The 18,372-nt window shown below is 44.5% G+C and overlaps 1 protein-coding gene across 1 annotated transcript in view; it reads right to left on the minus strand.

Moving 5' to 3' along the window:
• Positions 1-3,339: 3,339 nt before the first annotated feature.
• SLCO3A1 (solute carrier organic anion transporter family member 3A1) overlaps positions 3,340-18,372 on the minus strand; it is a 143,085-nt gene continuing 128,052 nt past the window's right edge. Inside the window, exons 7-10 of the mRNA XM_074156266.1 lie at positions 17,901-18,039; positions 13,391-13,566; positions 10,245-10,309; positions 3,340-5,795 (exon numbers count right to left, since the gene is read on the minus strand). Coding sequence (XP_074012367.1) covers positions 5,416-5,795; positions 10,245-10,309; positions 13,391-13,566; positions 17,901-18,039 — 760 coding nt within the window. The 3' untranslated portion in view covers positions 3,340-5,415. The remainder of the gene's footprint in view (positions 5,796-10,244; positions 10,310-13,390; positions 13,567-17,900; positions 18,040-18,372) is intronic.

The raw sequence follows: 18,372 nt of genomic DNA on the forward strand, positions 1-18,372 counted from the left end.
ATTTTTCAGCAAAGCAATTGTATTAAGACTCAGATTGGCTAAAAATGTCAATGGAATGATAGAAAGCATCATTTGCAGCCTAGAAGTAATAGATTTCGTGTACAAAAGCAGAACAAACCATAATATTTTGAGCATATGTAATACTAAGTGAGACCTGCTGGCATCCCAGGCAAGCTTAAATGCCATTCAGTAACTCTGAACACCTCGTATTGCCTTGGTAGAGCTGAGCTGTGCTTTGCCACCAGGAGGAAGAACTGTGGCTGGAGAATGGAAGCTGTGGTCAGTTTGGAAGAAATGCCCACAAACCGTGGGTCTCAGGAAGGCAGGGCAGGTAGGTCTATCCAGGAGAAGGGTGGATAATCCCTTCAGGGACTCCATGGGCTCTGCCACAATGCTCTGGTTGTTCCTTTCCTCCTTGGGTCAATCTCAACCACCAGACAACTGAAGCTGAGCCTGGCTCATGCCAAAGGCTTCCATCACACGATTGCCTGTCTTAATAAACTGCTGCCTATGTTCACACCAGTTGTATCTCGGCTGCCCAGTGTCATGTTGGAAGGAAAGGAGAAAATCCAGAGTCTCGTGGAGTTGCTGCCAACAGAAAAGGCGAGTGACAGCAGTAGCATGTGATGTTGGGAGAGGTGAACTCACATTTGGGTCAGAAAAGCAGAAACTCCTAATGCAAATGGGAACAGGTCAGCATTATTGCTATATTCAGGGGTGCTCTGCCCTACGCACAGAAAGCCTGTGAACTTTGCAGGCATTAATCAGATTTAGAGAGAGAACAACAACAAACCTGCTTCTGTCTGCAAAGACAGTTCACGTGAAATTAGGGGGATAGATGAGCATGGCTGTGTCGAAAGGCAGAGTGGGAATAAGTCTGGAAACCCTTGTGAATAAAGGAACAAAGCTGTTATCGCATCAGACCAGTGAAGCATTTGCATATGTCTTCAATACCGACAATTCCCCACGTCCCCTGCCAAGAATAAAACAAACATCACACCAAGATTGTCCGTGTCTTAAGAAAATACTGAGCCCAACACACCCAGCTGTGACACTCTCGCATGGCAGCATCAGCCGTGGCTGACTCGGGGGCTAAAGCTTCACAGTGCTGGTAGCCTTCAGGCTGTCTCGGGTTTGCTGTGGAGTGAAACTGCTGGTTACGAGACGGAGTCACCTTTCTGTCTCCCAGGACCTCGTTTACTGAGAAAAAATATGTGTCTGACTGAGACACAAAGGCAAACCTGAAGTACATTGCCTCCAACAGCAATCTGATGAACGTAAAACTCTGATGGCGATAGGAGGGACTCCAAATCTCCCTCATTACCTTAATCTTTTAATTTTCTTTTTTTTTTTTTTTTTCCAAGAAAAAAATGCCAATGCATCTCAGCCATTTGGAAATACTCCAATCACTTTCCAAATGTCTGCAGACCAACAGTTCAATTCTGAAGCATTCTGAAGCATGTCTAACTCAGCTAATTGAAGCTAATTCCTCTCTGCATCTTTCCCTTTTCACCTTCCCAGCAAGGTGAGACCCAACTGAGATTAATAATAGCAGCACTAAGTAGTTCAGTGCATCTTGCAGGGGCATGGCAGTGTGAGGCCATATTGAATTCCTAAGGAATGGAAGGTTTGTCTGGATAATTCAAGTGATGGCCCTTTTCGGTCCCACTATACATCCAAGATGTGCTGGGCAATGTCAGAAAAATGTATGATTTCGATATGTATAAAAAGAAGGTTCTGAAAATGCATCTCCTTGTTGACAAAGATGCAAAGAAACTGATGGGACCGATGCTAATGTCATCTGCACCAATTTTAGATTGGGGTCCCCTTCTGATTCCACTGGGGCTATGCCAAGGTGGTATCTGTGCAAGGGAAAGGAAACCCCAACCTGAAGTCATGCAAGGCAACTGGACAATCCCATAGAGACTGCTAAACCTCAAGTAGTTTGTTTGTTTTTTCAAACATCCCATTCCTTAGCAGAGCGCCATGCAGGGAACACAGTGCTTGGAAATGTCAAAATAACATTTTTGCCGAGACTGAGGTCTCAACAAAACCCTGAATTTCAATGCCCTTGAATATGGAGAAAAAAATGTCCAACACTGGATCTGGACAGCACAGCTCAGACAATGCCCCTGTTTCTGTTCCCAGGAATGGGCGTTTTTCTAACTCCATCCTCGTTCTGAAGTTTCCTGCACGGTTAAGGCAGCTGCGGGATGGAAGCGAAGTGCTGACAGGCAAAGGCTCATACTGCAATTTGGGAAGTTCTAAGACTCTACATTTGTTATTCTCTAACAAAAATTGGGTTGCAGGCAAAACCGGGTTGTGGTTTTGAAATCAGAAAAAACCCAAAAAGCCTGCTGGGATGGACGAAGGTTTTGGTTTGTGTGTCTTCTTTAAACTAAAGCTCTGCTCCTGAATCTCTACCAAAGCACTGACAGTAAAGCCCTTCATGATGCAGGCAACTGATACATCCTTAAAAAACACAAAGAGTGGGCTGGGGAGAGAGCTTTTCAAAAGTTGCATTATCAAAAGAAATAAAACAACAATCACGCAGGAGTTTGAAGTAACAGCTTAAAGATAATGTAAGTAACCCCATTCAACTGTGTCTCCCATACATACCAAGTGAAAAGATTAAATGAAAAAAAAAAGGCAAAAAAAAAAAAAAAATTAAAACATTAAGTGCCCTGGAATCCTCTTTCTAGGAGTCTGGTCAAGGGGGACTTTTGACTGTACTGACAAACCACAGCTCTTGAACACCGGGAGTTTGTTTTGCATCATGTCAGCATGCTTTTCTCCTTCACCTTGGACTTTCAAGAGGGGAAAAAAAATGAAATTGTGAAAGGGGCTATAGAATTTCAAGCAATCAGGCTTTTAGAATGTTTCTATTCTGTGACATTTGTGTTCGAGTCTGAATGTGTGTGTATAGTATAAAATTATGAGCTAACATTTGAAAAGACAGCAGTCTAAGTAATAAATTTTCAGAATGAAGAGAACTGTACAGAATGATTTCAAAGGCTTATACTTGACAATTATACATATTTTATGAGACAGTTATGCACCCTGTGCCTTTTTTAAATTCACTGTTTTATGGATGCAGTATCTCTATTTTAGCAGACAGGATATACTAAACCAATCTAATGGCCTAAAAAGCATCATTTACCACCCAACATAACAATGGCACTGCATAGCTTAATAACTTTTTTTTTTCCTTAAACTCCTTCATTAATCAAGTGATTCTTAACATGGCTGAAAACCAAGAATCAAATATCTGCTATTACAATATTTGTTGAGTATTTGGCACAGCGGAGTTTATTTGATACACCCTTTTTTTTTTTTTTTGCCCTTACTGTTGCTGAACATATAATGCTGTGCATAAATTACAAACACACCTGTAAAGTCAGTCAAGTGGAAGGAGTTTGATAGCCCACACCCATGTTTCAATGCCTAGATAAGAGCACAGTCTGCTAAAAAGGTGTTCAACATGAGTGGCAAGTTATCAACCCTCTGTAATTGTGCCAACTCTGGGGTGTCCACTGCCAGCAATGGACAAGGACTTGGGGAAGATCAGCCCCTCCACCAGCTGCATGGAAGTGACGTCCAGCATTCGGTTCCACGTGCCAGGTTACTTCTCTAAACACCTGCAAGTTCACAACAGCTTCAAAATACAAACAAAACGAAACAAAAAAAGGAGCTTTTTGATTACGATGCTAACCCTTAAAACCCTTCTGACATTTAGTCCATTGGAAATGGGTCTGGTTCTGGGGGGAAACTCATCAAACACAACCAATTTGTATTGCTTCCCAGCAGGAATGTTTTGGAGGGAAAAAAAAAACAAACAAACATGCAAAATAAGCCTGACCCAACGCTTCTTGAAATCAGATGAAAGCTTCCCCGTGACTTTTGCAGGCTTAGATAAGGCTGCATTGCAAAAGCAAAGCCCAATCTGTTCCTGCATGGGTACCTTCAACTTGAGGGGCTGAATGAAAATTTCAGAGGTGCTCAATGCTGGCCAGCCTCTGCTCCCCTAACCCAGCCTTCCACAGGAACACCATTTGCACATCTAAGGGCAAAACGTGGCCTCCGGGTGGGGAGATTATTCCACCTTCCTCACACGGCTTCCACTGAAGTCAATGGAATCTCTCGGGTGAAAAAAAAAAAATATCAATTGTGAGGGCTGCAGGATTAAGGTCAGTATTCCTTTCATCTTGTACACACACACACGCACACTTACTTTAAAGAAAACATCCACCACACAATTTCTAGATTGCAAATTATATATATATATCTTTAAAAACTGGAGAGAACATAAACAGTCTCTCCATATATATATGTATTCACTGAGTCACATAGAATATGAAAAAAACTATATTATGTAAATCATCATATTATCTATAATTCTCCAACTGACAATTGTTTTTATAGAGACACAGTGCATTCGTTCCATTTTTTAAAAACATATTATGTGTCTTCATTGGCTTGGTAGCATATTAGAATGAAGGCGTATGGATAAAAAACGCAGAGGATTAAACAAACCCCTTGAGTCACATTATGTTTGGGTGAATTAAACAGGATCCTTCCCCAAACGAGCATAAATAAATCCTCCCTATGGAAAAGTGTCAGCGATTTAAGGGTTAACATAGATTTGAAAATAAGTTTTTTAAAAAAATCTTATTAGAGGACTACACAGACAAGTATTTGGAATTCATCCCCCTTTAAAAATGACAGCACGTTTGGCAAGTGTGAGCAAATGTCTTGAACTCGACTGGGTTTGAGAGGTCTGAGCACAGCTATTCGCAGACAAGCACAAAGCTGCGAACACGCCTCGGCTGGAAGGACTCGGATACCTCTGACAGCATTGCCCGCCACCTGGAAGGCTTCCAGCAGCTTTCAAGGTATTTATCGGGGACTGGTGGCTGGTGACAGAGCGTGACTGGTGAACAACTCCAGCACTGCTCTCCCTCTTTGCCATCACAGAGCACAGCACCCAGACCGGCCAACCCTTTGGGGCTCCACGTATCCCCCGGGGGCCCCGTTTGCAGCCGCAAACGCCTGTTCTGGCACTGCTGTTATCACCTTGCTTTCTCTGTGCCTCGCGACCAAGCCTGTCCGTTTTGCCGAGGTGTCCGATGAACCTCCGCCGATGCCCTTCTTGGAAGCTCGTACTGTCATCAAAGGGGCTGGTACCCAGCCACAGCGGCTCCCTGCTTTCTCCAACGCCTTGCAGGATTTCACAAGTGATCCCATTGGAACACGCTGTTCTCAAGAATCCTGGCCGGGTCTGACTTTGAGAAAAAGACAAAAGTTTCCTTTGTTGCCGTTGTTATTTTGCAGTTGTGTTTCTTCATTCCCACTCTCTTCTTGTTTTTATTAAAAAGGACCCTTGTATTATTAACATAGTTCACCCCTCCACAGTCACTATAAAACAGACTCCATATTTTCACACCACTCATGATCTTCAAGGTTATAGATAAATTTTGTCCTATGTGGTTGATTTGGGGGCACCGAGTCCCGCCCCAGATTGTCTAGGGTGAGAGTAGAGGCAAAAAACTCACTAGTGCTGAGACCACCTTCGTGGTTCTTGATGTATCTTTTATAGTTTTTCCTCAAGCACTGCCAGGTGGTGGTATATAAGATGAACGCAAAAGACTTCAGGGCTATAGCAATGCTAACATACAGGTATCTATAGACCACGTTGTCATACAGCGCGCAGGCTCCTTGCTCGCCACAGAACGTGCTCCAGAACAGACACGTGGAGTCAATTCCAGCCCCAAAGATCAGCGGAGGTGGGATAAAACCTGTCAAAATAAGAGAGAAAAATCATGCTTTTATGACCCTTACGATAAAGAGAGAAGATGTGATGGCGGTGAATGAAAAGAGAGGATACTTTATCAATGTTAATAGTCCCAGCTGCAACCTGCGATTCTAATTTTTTAAGTTCTAAATCAACCTAAACAAAGTCTGTGGATGGGTTTTTAGCTTGGACTCAACATCTACGGAAGAGATTCCTGCTGATATCAACATGCAGGAAGGATTTTACTCAAGTTTAAGTGGCTTTTATTAAGCTTCTCATTTGCCTAATGAGACTGAGTGGAGGGGTAAATGAAAGAGGAGGAGGACAGGCTTAGAGCTTGCTCTCTGCTTAGGTATTGGTAATTCCACACTCTGGGGAGTTCATCTGAAGGATGTCACAGGACCACAGTTCAGAGCCTGAAATCAGCTATGGCACTGAGGTCTAGTTTTGGACCTTTCCCTGACACCGAAGGTTTTCCCTGGGTCTAAGGAAAATAAACAATGGCCTCTAATAGATGCCAAAGATTAGATCTGAAAAGAAGGGAAATTTTCAGTGCACCATTAAATGAAATATCACAGCAGGATCCTCCCACAGCCACTCCAGCTAACTACTGATGAGCGTTTCTCAATCATGCTTTGCAGCAGCGCTGCAATCTTAAAGCAAAGTAATCACTCCAATCTCATTTAACTAATAAAGACAATGTTTTTCTTCTCTACTTTTCCCCATCCTACAGGGATATTGTAGAGGCCCCCCCGTTTCACAGTACCCTGATGGTGGTCAGGACATCCACGTCCCAGCTTTGCACTCCCCAGCCAGCACTGAAGAAAATGGGGATGTTCTACATATGTAAAACATTTCTCTTCCTTCCGCTGTATTTATGGGGGGAGGCTAGAAGTGGATAAACCCTGGAAAAAACCCTGCTCGATAAAATAATTGCTGTAGGTTAAGACAGCAAGCAAGGAGAGCATCGTATCTACTGAAACCGAATAGCGGGTGGGCACAACATAGGCCCAACAACAGCACTCCATTCACAGGTGCTGTGATGCCTGGGACTCTATACATTCACGTGTAGACAAACAGTCTCAAGGGGTGCAGTTCCTAGACAGGAACGTGTTTAATCTTGGATCCAGTTTCATCATTAACCTGGATTTCCATACTTAAAAAAGATATCTTCCTTCAGCTTGTCATGAACAAAATAGCGACATTCATGACACATCCTTAGACTACAAATAAATTGGTTGTCTTCACTGTTCCCTGTGTTATCTGAGATCTCTTTATTTTATTTTGTTGATGTCTAGAGCTCTGCAGATTTTCTTTGATCTTCCTTATATGTTAATAAATGCAGGAGTTAAGAAAGGCTATATGGGCTTTTGGTACTCATTTTAACCAGTCATTAATAGCACAAATGTAGTAAATAAAAACAGATGATACGAAAGCAAGACAATCTTTTTGTTAAAAACACTAGTCCCAGTCATCACATCTAAAAAGCTGGTTACGTTCCGGAAAAAGCGTCAGCGCCAGCCCCCTGTTTGTCATTTCAATGCCTGGAAATTCCAGCCTGGGATGGTTCTGCTTCTAAGTTAAAAAGATGTTTTGTTTTTTTTTTCTTTGAAACCTGTGGATGAGTGCACACTCAACCTGGAATTTAAAAACTCAGCTGGGCTCCTGCCAGAAAAAAGCAAAGAGATTGTGCTGCTGAATGCCATTTGGGTGCCCAGCGTTGCACCGGTGCTGGCTGCCACCTACGGGGGTAACATCAAGACATGGCAGTGACCGAGGAGGCAGGAGCCACACACTTTCTGGACCAAGAGAAAACTGCATTTAGATCATAATTTTGATGCGTGAGACCCTACTTGTTACCATGCTGAGAGGTGCTGATACAAAGCTTTGGAGATGCACAGGCTGAACTTCAGAAAGAGCAATCATCCCCATCTGCTGGCTTCAACTGGCTTTCCAGGCTGTCAAGATAATTTGGCCTGGAAATTGCTCCTCCTAAGACTTGAGGAAGGACCTGTTTTCACTGAACTCCAAGGCTACACCGATGTGAATACAGGCATGAATGTGGAAACCTTGAAGAAAAATATATGGAAGACTTGTAGCAACCAGTGGGTGTTTCAGGTCATTTTTACCAGAGGAGAGGACAAGAGACTCAGAGGAGTGACTTGGTGCCTAGACCCTCTTGAGACAAGGGAGTTGAAGGGCTGCAATGCAAATTGGAAAGTCATTCTGAGAGAGAAACACTGTGTTTCTGTCATGTTGAAAGAAGAGAGGCAAACAACATGGACTTGCAGGAAAAACAAAAGCCTCCTGGTTAAGTGGAGGCTTTCCTAGGATGCACAGTGAACACCAAAAATGGTGGATACATCTGGGATCTTACAAGTCTAAAACTCTTTGCCATTCCAGACATTTCCACTACAAACCTTTGGCTCCAATGCCATGGCTTTACTCCCTTCTCTGAGAAACTGCAGTAACGCTTTTATGTGAAGACACTGTTATGCTGCCCTCTCACAGCAGAACTCCTCCGGAATAAGAGAATACATCCACGAGGATAGCAGCTGAATTCAGTTGTGCTTCATGTTATTACAGCGAATATTAAAGAGATTCAATCATGTTTTACCTCTCACTGCAAAGTGTTGCAAAAATTTCTGCCATATATATATATTGCACTGCAGAAACTGTAGGGCTGTATAAAAAAGCTGCTTCTGTCTTACTGAAATCTATTAGCGACGATTGCACCTCCGGGTCTCATATCTCCTTTATTTAATACTCTCCTTTGGTTCAAGAAACAGCTATTATCACTCTCTTCTTAAGTCAAAGCTTAAAGGTGAACTGAAAAGCTTTTAAAATAAATCAGTAAAGCTATTCTCAAACCTCAGGTTGTTAAGGGCAAGATTTGGATACCTTTGCTCATATTGAAAAGTACCTTTCTCTTCATTTTCTGTGGGTTCTTGCTACATTGTGGATATGCTTCAGGATGTATTGTCTTATTTCATGGGAATTCCTTAGTGACAGAGCAACGTATAAAGATTTGAGTTTAAATTCTTACTATGGCTTTTTTATTGGAAGAAAAAAAAAGATCTATTCAACTTAAGCATACATGTCTGAGCCTGGTTTTAGCGGAATTCAAGATGCTACTGTCTAGGGAGGCTTCTCTCTCTTGCAAGAAAAAGAGAAAAGAGAGAAAATGTCCCCCCTTAAGTACTTTTTCCTTTGGAAACAACAGCCCACAGCCATCCCCCTCCTACACTTTCCTGCTGACACTCCACATTCAGCCAACGAGAGCTGAAGACAGGCCAAAACCCGTGAGCAGCACCGACAGCTAAAGAAAATGCTGTCTTTGCAAGGCTTCAACCAGAGCTGACCCAAGTCAACCCAGAAGCTTCCCTTTGAGTTATCTGTGCTCTCGTTAAGATTACTTGATGGAGCTTTCTGTATGATTGCTGCTACTTCACCAAAAGCAATGAAAATCTAATTAGCTTTATCATAAACTGGTCTGGGACCACCACTTCCCTTGCAGCTAATGGGGAATATGGTATTACAAAAAATAAGTAAAAAAATGAGGTCATGTATTCATGTATCTCTGGCCTCCTGCATCCTAATGTCTTGCTGTAGCCAAAGAGATGGCACTTTACTCTCCAGCTCATTCCTCTGAGACTGGGGGAGGGATGACATGCAGGGAAGGTACTGCCGTGCCCTGCTAAAAAAAAGTAAATTTCACCCCCACACTACAGAGAAACCCTGTGCATGAGATGGACCCACACAGTGATGGATCAGAAGATTTTTCCCTGAATCATTGAGATTAATGTGCTGAAATACAGGAGTTTTAAAACAGGAGCTATCTCTTCAACAGGGGAAAAAAACTCCACCCAGAAATGAGAAGCAGACGAACAACAGCCTACTCCATTCCTTTTAATTCATACATGAGAAACACATACTGGTCCAGAGGAACAGCCGTATGCATTTTAATATATATTAACCCACAGGAGGATACAAGGACTCAGCCGGTCTCATTTTACTGTTTTCCTTTCCAAGAGACCCGAAGGAAGGGACAAACACACCACGTAACACAGGTCCTGTCCCTCAAAGGAGGATGAAAATACATATCCCTCTACTTCAGCAATATGCAATACAGCAGTAATTTTGCAAGCTACTGACATGTTAATAACAGCTATAGAAGAGTAACTGGTTGCGTGGAACCATGGCAGAAATGGTCATTTCTCACGCAACACCGCATTTTCTTCCATTAGCACAATTCAAATGGCAGGAAAAGTGCCTTCAGGAGCCTTGACGTGATATCCTTCATAGAGAGGGCTCAGACCCCATTGTGTCAGACCCCACTCATGACAAACACAGCACTGCATGGAGTAGAAATCAACTTTTTGCATGTTAAAAATACAGTTTTCTGCGAGGGAGGAAAGGATGGGATAGAAGGACATGAAATTTTTGTACCTACCTAGCAAACGGAGAAGCAGGAAAAGCACCCCCAAAGCATAAGACTTGAGTTCGGGGCTCACGGTTCTGCAAGGAGGAGGGAGGGAGAGAGTGAAATCGATTCTTGTTGTTCTGCTTTGATTAACACACCCTGTGGCCATTCTGTGCTGTCAGCCACGATGCCACCACCACCTCTTCAAAAAGTCATTAATGGGGTTTTTCTTCTCCCTTCGCCTGAACTGCCTACAGCCCCAAAAGTAATTGCATCGGTGATAGGTTCAGGAATTTAGCTAAGTCATTAATAACAACAGCTAATCTTGTCGTCGGATGGGGAAAAATGAAATTCCCATCCCAGTACATCATCATTTACAAGCTCCCCATCATGCTTTCAAGGCTCCAGATGTTGCGCATTGGAGGGAGAGAGAACTTGTGGTTCTGAAACTTCCCAGACTACTGGGAACAAGAGAGGGGAGGGAGGATGAGGGACCAAAAGGTTCAGTCAGGCTGTTAAATCAGGCCTCCCAGTGAGGACGTGCTCAAGAAGACTAGTTTACATGGGCCTGATTTTAGCATGCAATTTTTTATTTTTATTTTTTATGCTGGGAAGGCAAAGGTTGCACTGCGTATTGCTACAAACACAACCCACTCTATCGCATTAGTGTTATCCTTCAAAGGTGCTTTAAAAAATAATTCGCTTAGCTCGAGGATGCTACTGGCTAAAGTCATCCTCCTGGGGTAGGCTCAGCAAAGCCTTTGGAATTTCAGAAATCATTAATTTGGTGCTAAGTCTTATAATAGCATTTTATTTCCCACAGTATATGAAGGCTGGGAAAGCAGGACAGTGATCCCCATATGAATAGATCCATCACACAGGGGAACTTTAAAGGCCTAAGCTGCCTCTCCCATTAGCTCCTTACAGAGGTCCGCAGGCAGCACTGTGAGTGGCATCCATGGTGGCAGTGGCAGTCCTCTGTATAAACACATTGGTGGAGCGTCAGACAATACTGGTAAAACAGCCAGAATAAGTTAGAGAAGACCACTCCGATCACCTGCCCCATCTCACACATTACACAGGTCACGTAACACCATACCCTGACTCCTGCATGAAGCCTGTGACTCCTGAATGAATTTCAGTAGTTTTCAGGCAGACCCCCAGACTTAATATAAAGCCTTTATACCAGGAAGGATCTACCCTTGGAAAAATGTTCCAGTGGTTAATGGCTTGGCTCAAATAGGACTCTACAGTTGTGTGGGAAATGAAGGAAACAGAAGGAGTATTAAAGTTTATTTTACAGCAAAATAGATTATCATGTGAAATATTCACAAGGGCTTTTTCATTGGTGGTGGTGTCCTTCTGTCCACTTTTTTGTATTTAAGACCAAAGTCAATCCCCATACCTTAGGGTGGAGTAAAAGTTGCCACCTGGAGACATCTCCTTTTCCCACTGACTCCAGCAGTGAACAAATGACAAGACACCTAATTTGTAGACACTGAAATCCGTTTTTAAATTAACCATAGGAGCTGCCAATGCCACTTGTCACTGCCACGGACACCAGGGACACACTCACATGCCAAAACTTTCTTTTAGCAATCCAAGATGGCAGTTGCAAGACAGCATGAGGTAGTCTATGGCAAAGCGCTCTTCCCTGTACATTTTAGTAGCTATCAGTGATTCTGAGGGCAGTGTAGTTACTAATTTGGATGTGTGAATTGTTTATTTCCTACAGCTGTGAGCTGAATATTTTTAATATTCCCTTCGTTTTTCTTATTCCCTTATATTCTTCTTCCTGGCCGGCAACGGGCTTATCTCATTTGAAGTCGACACCAAGACGTCTCCATTCAGGATCCTACAGGTGCTGGCAGCTCCCTTGAACAAAGAACTCTTCAAACTTCAAATTACTTTTGCCACAATATTTATCATGAGAAATTTGATTTCCCTTTAGCTACTGTAGATGCAAAGAGAGAAACGAACTAGTAGGTGGAATATCTCATTTTGTATCCTGCAGGGAGACATGCCCTCACAGAGCTGTTCTGTCCAAGATCCACTCAAGAGTGTGTTTCTAAAACAGACCTTATTGATTGAATTTTATTGGAATTTTCCAGGCAGCAGAATGGATCTGCTATTTATGCCTCTGGTTATTATTCTCAGTAAGTGACAGCCCGGACAGATAAGTAATTCTGAATAAACGGGGGCTTAGATATATATGTATATCATAAGGTGAAGTGTTCCATGTGTCTGGAAATAACACAAGGTCAGTTATTTGAATAAGCTACTTTTGCCCACCTATTCATATTGGTTCAACTCAGAGATGTCCTTCAGACTTTCAAGCTCTTTCTGTTCTTGGACTTGGTCCAGGGTGAGAGAAGTTAAACTCCAGCCAGGGGGTTACTGACCAAAGCTACGCTTTGCTGCAGCCTTTCATTTTTCCATGGTGTCTATGATCTTCAGACCACCTCTAATGGTGTCTTACTGAGCCATTATGTGCCGAGAACATGGGGCTGCAACTCTGCCCCTTTCCTGATGCAACTGTAACATCCTTACTACCTGGACTGGAAACTGCACATCTGCATTTCCCTTCCCATGCTAATTCCAGCAGGGATCTTCTCTCTTTGCAAGCCCAGTCCCTCCCCACTCCCATTTTACCAAAGCTGTACTTGAGCAATTCCCATATTCTCTCTGGCAGGTCAATAATGTAGGTACTGAACTCGGTGGGGCCGTGCCACGGATGAACCACGTGCTACCAAGAGAAATAGTGGCTTAGAGAGAAAATGACTTAATTAATACTTGAAACAATGGGGCTAAAATTCAGGCAGGACTGCTTGGGCTTTCAATTCCTGCCTGCATGTAAGGGCAGGACCATACGAGAAAGCCCGTGCCTGTAGCTCCTCATTTGTTGAGGAGGTTCAAGATCTTTTGAAAATATGGGCAGTTCTTTCAAGGTGTCTCCACCAGGGAGTGCTTAGTCAAACAAGGGTTTTTTGATGCACTGAACCTCTGCTTAAGCCAAAGTCATTGATATGGGAACACGCAGCCAAAAAGACAGGACCCTGTGCAGGACCCTTAGCTCCCTGCGGCTCCCAGTGGTACCCCATGGTCCCCCCAGCCCGGCTCCCACCCCAAGAGCAGCCCCCAGTGAGCTCATAGCATCCTCCCATCCGCGGTCCTACCTGATCAGTATGATGACTGATGGCGTCTGCGCCATGGCCCCGATCATGCTGCAGACGCACATCACACAGAGGAATGTCAAGAAGGCCTCTTCACAGCCGGGACTGGGGCATTTGCCGGGAACGACGGTGGCATTTTCGGCAGGGACCGAGGTGAGGCACGAACAGCCACTGAGGTTCTGTGAAGGAGCACAGGGGTTCAGGGGAAGCGAGAGCCGTGGTCCCCACCATGTGCCCTCTGTGACGAGGGCTTGCCAACAGCAATTCTTAATCCTCTAATGGTCAATTAAGTAACTCCTAAGTGCTTGTTTGAGGGGGGTTTGGAAAGGATTTCAGAAGCACGTCAGCTCTGATGCATGTTACCAGCAAGGGAAAGCCGTCCCTTGGCTTGTTTCTTTTCTTCTCCTCCTTTCAAGTCTCTCCCATAAATGTCACTGCGACAAAATTATTACCAAGTTATACCCCTTTGGAGGAGAATAAAGAAACGATCTGTGTCCCTGCGACAAGGAAGATCCCCAAATTACGGTTCTAATTACTTTGTTATTTACCTCCATCCTCTTGGCTGTTGCAATTAAACTGAAGTACATTAAAAGCAGGCAAATCTGCAGCCCTGTTGTTGGCTGTGGGTTCGGTGCCTGCTTCCAGCACTCGGAATCCCGGGAAGGAGCCACTCATGATGGGTGCTGTGGCTCCCCAAAGAGCTGAAATATCACAGCTGAACTGCCAGCACAGGACACTGCTGGACTCAAGTGCACTACAGGGATAATAAATGACATCTGGTTCAGAGGGAATTGTGTTGAGCTAAAAGCTGAAGTCAGGCGAGATAAACTTTATCAATATGTGATCAGAAGGAGGGCGAAATGACTGCCTTTTCCTTTGATCTCTCCAGCAAGTGCAGGATGTGAAAAGAAGCTTTGTTTGCCAGTCACAGATTTAGGAATTATTTTTTTTCCCTTATTTGCCAACTCGCCCTCCTGAATTTCTGAGTGGGGGATGTAAATGCAATTAAGGCGCACAATACTACCAAGAAATCCCTTAACGAATACAGAATGAAACGATCATAAATGATTCATGGCTTGTCTTCATCAGCCCGCTGGGTTTGCAGGTCACATGTTTGTAAGAGGAGTAACGCCATAAAATAAAACATATTGAAAAACAGCTAAATCTCCTCCCCTTCCCCTCTACCATGTTCAAGTAGAAATTCCTTTGCTTTTCTGCTGGGGTCCCCTTAGGACCATACAAAAGCACTTTCTGGTTCACCGCCTCCAAAGATAAGGATCCGCGGGGATACTACTCCAGCCCTTCTGACACCAATCTCTTTCTTCTGCATAGGAGTCAAATGATTTTCTTCCAAGTAAGTGCACAGAGGGCAAGAGAGACCGCAGTGCAGAACACCAGGAGAGCCGGAGAAGACATGCAGGTGCCTTTCTGGCTGGCAAGCAATAATTAACATAACCAATTCCTGTGCTGTGAGTTGGAAGCTGCCACCTGAAGGCTTTGAGATGGTGACAATTAGCACCACTGCAGTGGTGTTTGCACAGACAACGGGAATTTGTAGTTCCTGGCTCTTATTGCAGTGCATTGCTAGCAACCAGCCTGGACACAGCCTGGACACAGCCTTAATCTAAATGGATGGGATTAAAACCCATCTAAGTCCAGGAAAGTACATACCTGCACTGAAATATCCTGGGACAAAATTCCCATCAGAGCAAACACACAGAACTGGCTGCTTATTTCCCATGGGCTCTCACCAATGGAGAGAGGGTACCTGTTTCTGGTAAGGGATGGACAGCTTCTCCTCCCATTGATGTCCTCCCATGAATTTTTACAAATCACAAGGCAGGTCCCCACCTCCATTGCCTGAAAATTTGTCCCTCAATCCACTTTTTTGACCATTTTGCATCAAGGTGCTAGCCCAAAACAGTGTGAGTAGTTTGTACCAACTCCATCTGCTTGCTTAGAGCTGCACCTCACCCTTACCTGGGAGATCTTTGATCTTTTATTACTGACACACTATACAACTCACAGACATCAAACAAGGAAACATCAAAGATGGAGTTTTACCTTTGTCCTGTGGAGAGGCAAATTTTGCTATCCATGCTAAATTGCTATAGATTCCCTTGTCTCCAAACCCACCACATGCAACCACACGTTATCACAGCCTTCCACTGCCCAGCAGCTTGCACACCCAGACTGTGAAGCTGCACAGAGTTTGCACCTTTAACAGCATCCTGAGTTTGGGGTAATTATCTATGCAAATTACCCATGTTTTTAATTACTCATTTTTTTAAACCCTGGCTCTGACAGGGAAGGGACAGGCTGGTACCTCAGTGCAAAGCTGTGAGATGCCAGCATGGAAATGCCAGCCTGGAATTCGTGTGTCTCCAGCCAAAAGGGTGAGAGAAGCACTGGCATCAAACAAACAAGATTCACGGTCAAAGGCTTCGTACGCAAGGGTCACTCCCAGGAATGGCTTGAAAGAGAAATTCCTGAGGGTGCCAGAGCTCTGCCTTTCAGCACTGATACTCTGACAGCTTTTTGGAGAGGTGCAGCTCTGCAACCAGCTCAGTAAGAGAGAAAAAATGAAAACGGAAAAACTGATTGAGCTACACATTACTTTTAGAAATTGTTCACAGAGGAAAAGTGGAGAGAGGCAGTCAGAAACATCCAATGCAGTAAAGTTAAATAAAGCATTCAGAGAATTTTATGTCCCAGTAAAAAGCAACCCTTGGCTCATCACAAGCATATAACATTCACAAGACCCTCTAGACAGGTCATTACCTGGATTATGGGTTTAAACCTGGTTTGGCAATTTGGCTTTGCCTCAGGGCCATTGCATGGCCAAACTGACCCATAATTCTTGATAATGCCCTTTCCAGAGGATGCTATTGCTTCACTAATTTGTGTTCAAAACGTTACTGCAAAAAACCCACAAAACAAAACAAGGAAAAGAACCCCAAGATGATGATGAAAAGAAACTCTAAGAAAGAATGTTACAGTAAGAGAGAGGGCAAAGGAGAGTGAGGTTTTTCCTCAGCAGTTTGCTCTTGCAGAGCATGAGGTCAGGCAGCTGCAGACTGAAGGGAAGAGCTGAATTTTCATTACTGTGTTCCTTCCAGAGGAGGCAGAGCTTTGCCCTGAACCACACAGGGAGGAGGTTGCCCCCACAATCCAGCCACAGACCACACTGGCTGTGTTCTTGCTAAGGGCTCGGTGGACTGGCGAGACACTGTTCTGCGTGCCCTGAACAAGCTGGCTTCTTGTTATAAAATCATCATGTGCTGCCCCAGGTGCTGTCTCTTGTTGGGACGAGGAGGAGGAGGAAGAGGGCAGGAGGTAACACCTTTGCGTGTCACACACACTCTTGGAGTCCCTTGTGGGGTTGCTGAAAACACCTTGAAACTGTGGTATTTAAAAGGGATGGCTACATTTCTGAGGCTGGAGTGGGAACTGAAGAGAGAAGAGGTTTAAGGAGGACAAGCTCCCAGGTCATCTGGGCTGTGAGGCTGCACTTGCGAGCAGTGAGCTTGCACCTCTGCTCACTGGCACTCAAGATGGTTTGTCTCTTTAGGAGAGAAAGGGAGGTCTGATGTCTCCTCAAAATGGATGGATGAACAGTCACTGAGACCAGGCTGATGTCCCATGGGCTCCACAAAGGCAGTGTGGCAGCAGTCACCATGCCTGGCATGGCCCTGGGTAGGGAGATAGGACCACAGGAACCCCACCAGTTCCCACCCACAGGAGTGGCAGGCATAGAAGACATTAGCATTTCAGGAGCAAAAAATGGAAAAGCAGGCTTTTAAGATACTGTTAAAAATTCCCCACATCTCTTTACACAGAGATGGTTTGGTCTTAAAGAGTTTTCTAAAGGAAATAAAACTCTTAGATACGGAGAACAGAAAAATGCAGAATGTTTTTGGATGGAGTCTCTGCTCCCTTTACAACTGCGCCTGCTGCTGCCTCAGAGCAAAGCAGGGAAAGAGAGAGAAGCAAGAGGAGTGGAAGGAAAGCTTTAACAAGGGTGAATAAAATCAGGAACCAGACTCAGGAAAAGCGAAATTGGAAAAAGAGCAAAAGGATTGGGCAGGGAAAACATGGGCAAGTGGAGAAGTGGGGAGATGAGGACCTGCAGGAGAAGAGAGAAGCTGGTCCCACAGCCTGGGCTAGTGACCTCTCACGGAGGATCTGGGTTCTCTGGGTTCTGCCAGTCGACAACCATGCCGATCTCCTCTCATGTTCCTTGCTTCCTTGCTGAGGAGAAAGACAAGGATGGGAAACCCCATTCCGCTCTGTGGGTAACCCTGTCAGACTGCTGCCGGAATCAGCAGGCATTTATGCTGCAGATTAAAAAACCACAGCGGCTCAGCCCTATCTAAGGCACGAGGTTAGCTTTTGGGGGTGTAACCACTGCTGGCTGTAAACGAGCTGCTCTACCAGCTACACACTAACCTCCCTCACTTGTGCTCACAGAATCGTTGCTACAGGCAAGAGGTCCCGGGGAAAGCCCACTCACCGTGCTGCTGCAGCCAGCAAAGCAGGCAGATAAGTACGTGACCCCGTCTGCCCCACAGACTGGAGTAAAGGAATCAGTTTGGCATTCACAGTTGTTATTGCAGGGGGAATATGGGTCCAGAGATGAGGTTGGAGTTGAGCTGCAAGAGAAAGAGAAATGATATCAGCCATCAGTGTAACGAGAGCAGCCAGGTTTTCCAATCAGTGCCACACAAAGACGGCTTTGGAGGGTGTTAGTTAAGGCAAACAAATCACAAGAAGTAGTGGGCAGGCTATCTGGGTCCCAGCTTGAAGAAATCCAGGCTCCAGCCTCTCCTTGGGGACAGAAATGTCATGGGCCGCTATCCTTCTGCAACGGGGAATCTAATGTGAGGCTTGGGCTGCCTTGTTTCCCTGAAGAAATTCAAAGACGTGCCAGGGGAGATTCAGCTGTGTTTTCCTAGCAGAGTAACAGTGAGGAGCTGAGAGCCGTC

Source organism: Numenius arquata, chromosome 11, assembly GCF_964106895.1.
Source record: "Numenius arquata chromosome 11, bNumArq3.hap1.1, whole genome shotgun sequence".
In the NCBI taxonomy this organism is placed as follows: domain Eukaryota; kingdom Metazoa; phylum Chordata; class Aves; order Charadriiformes; family Scolopacidae; genus Numenius; species Numenius arquata.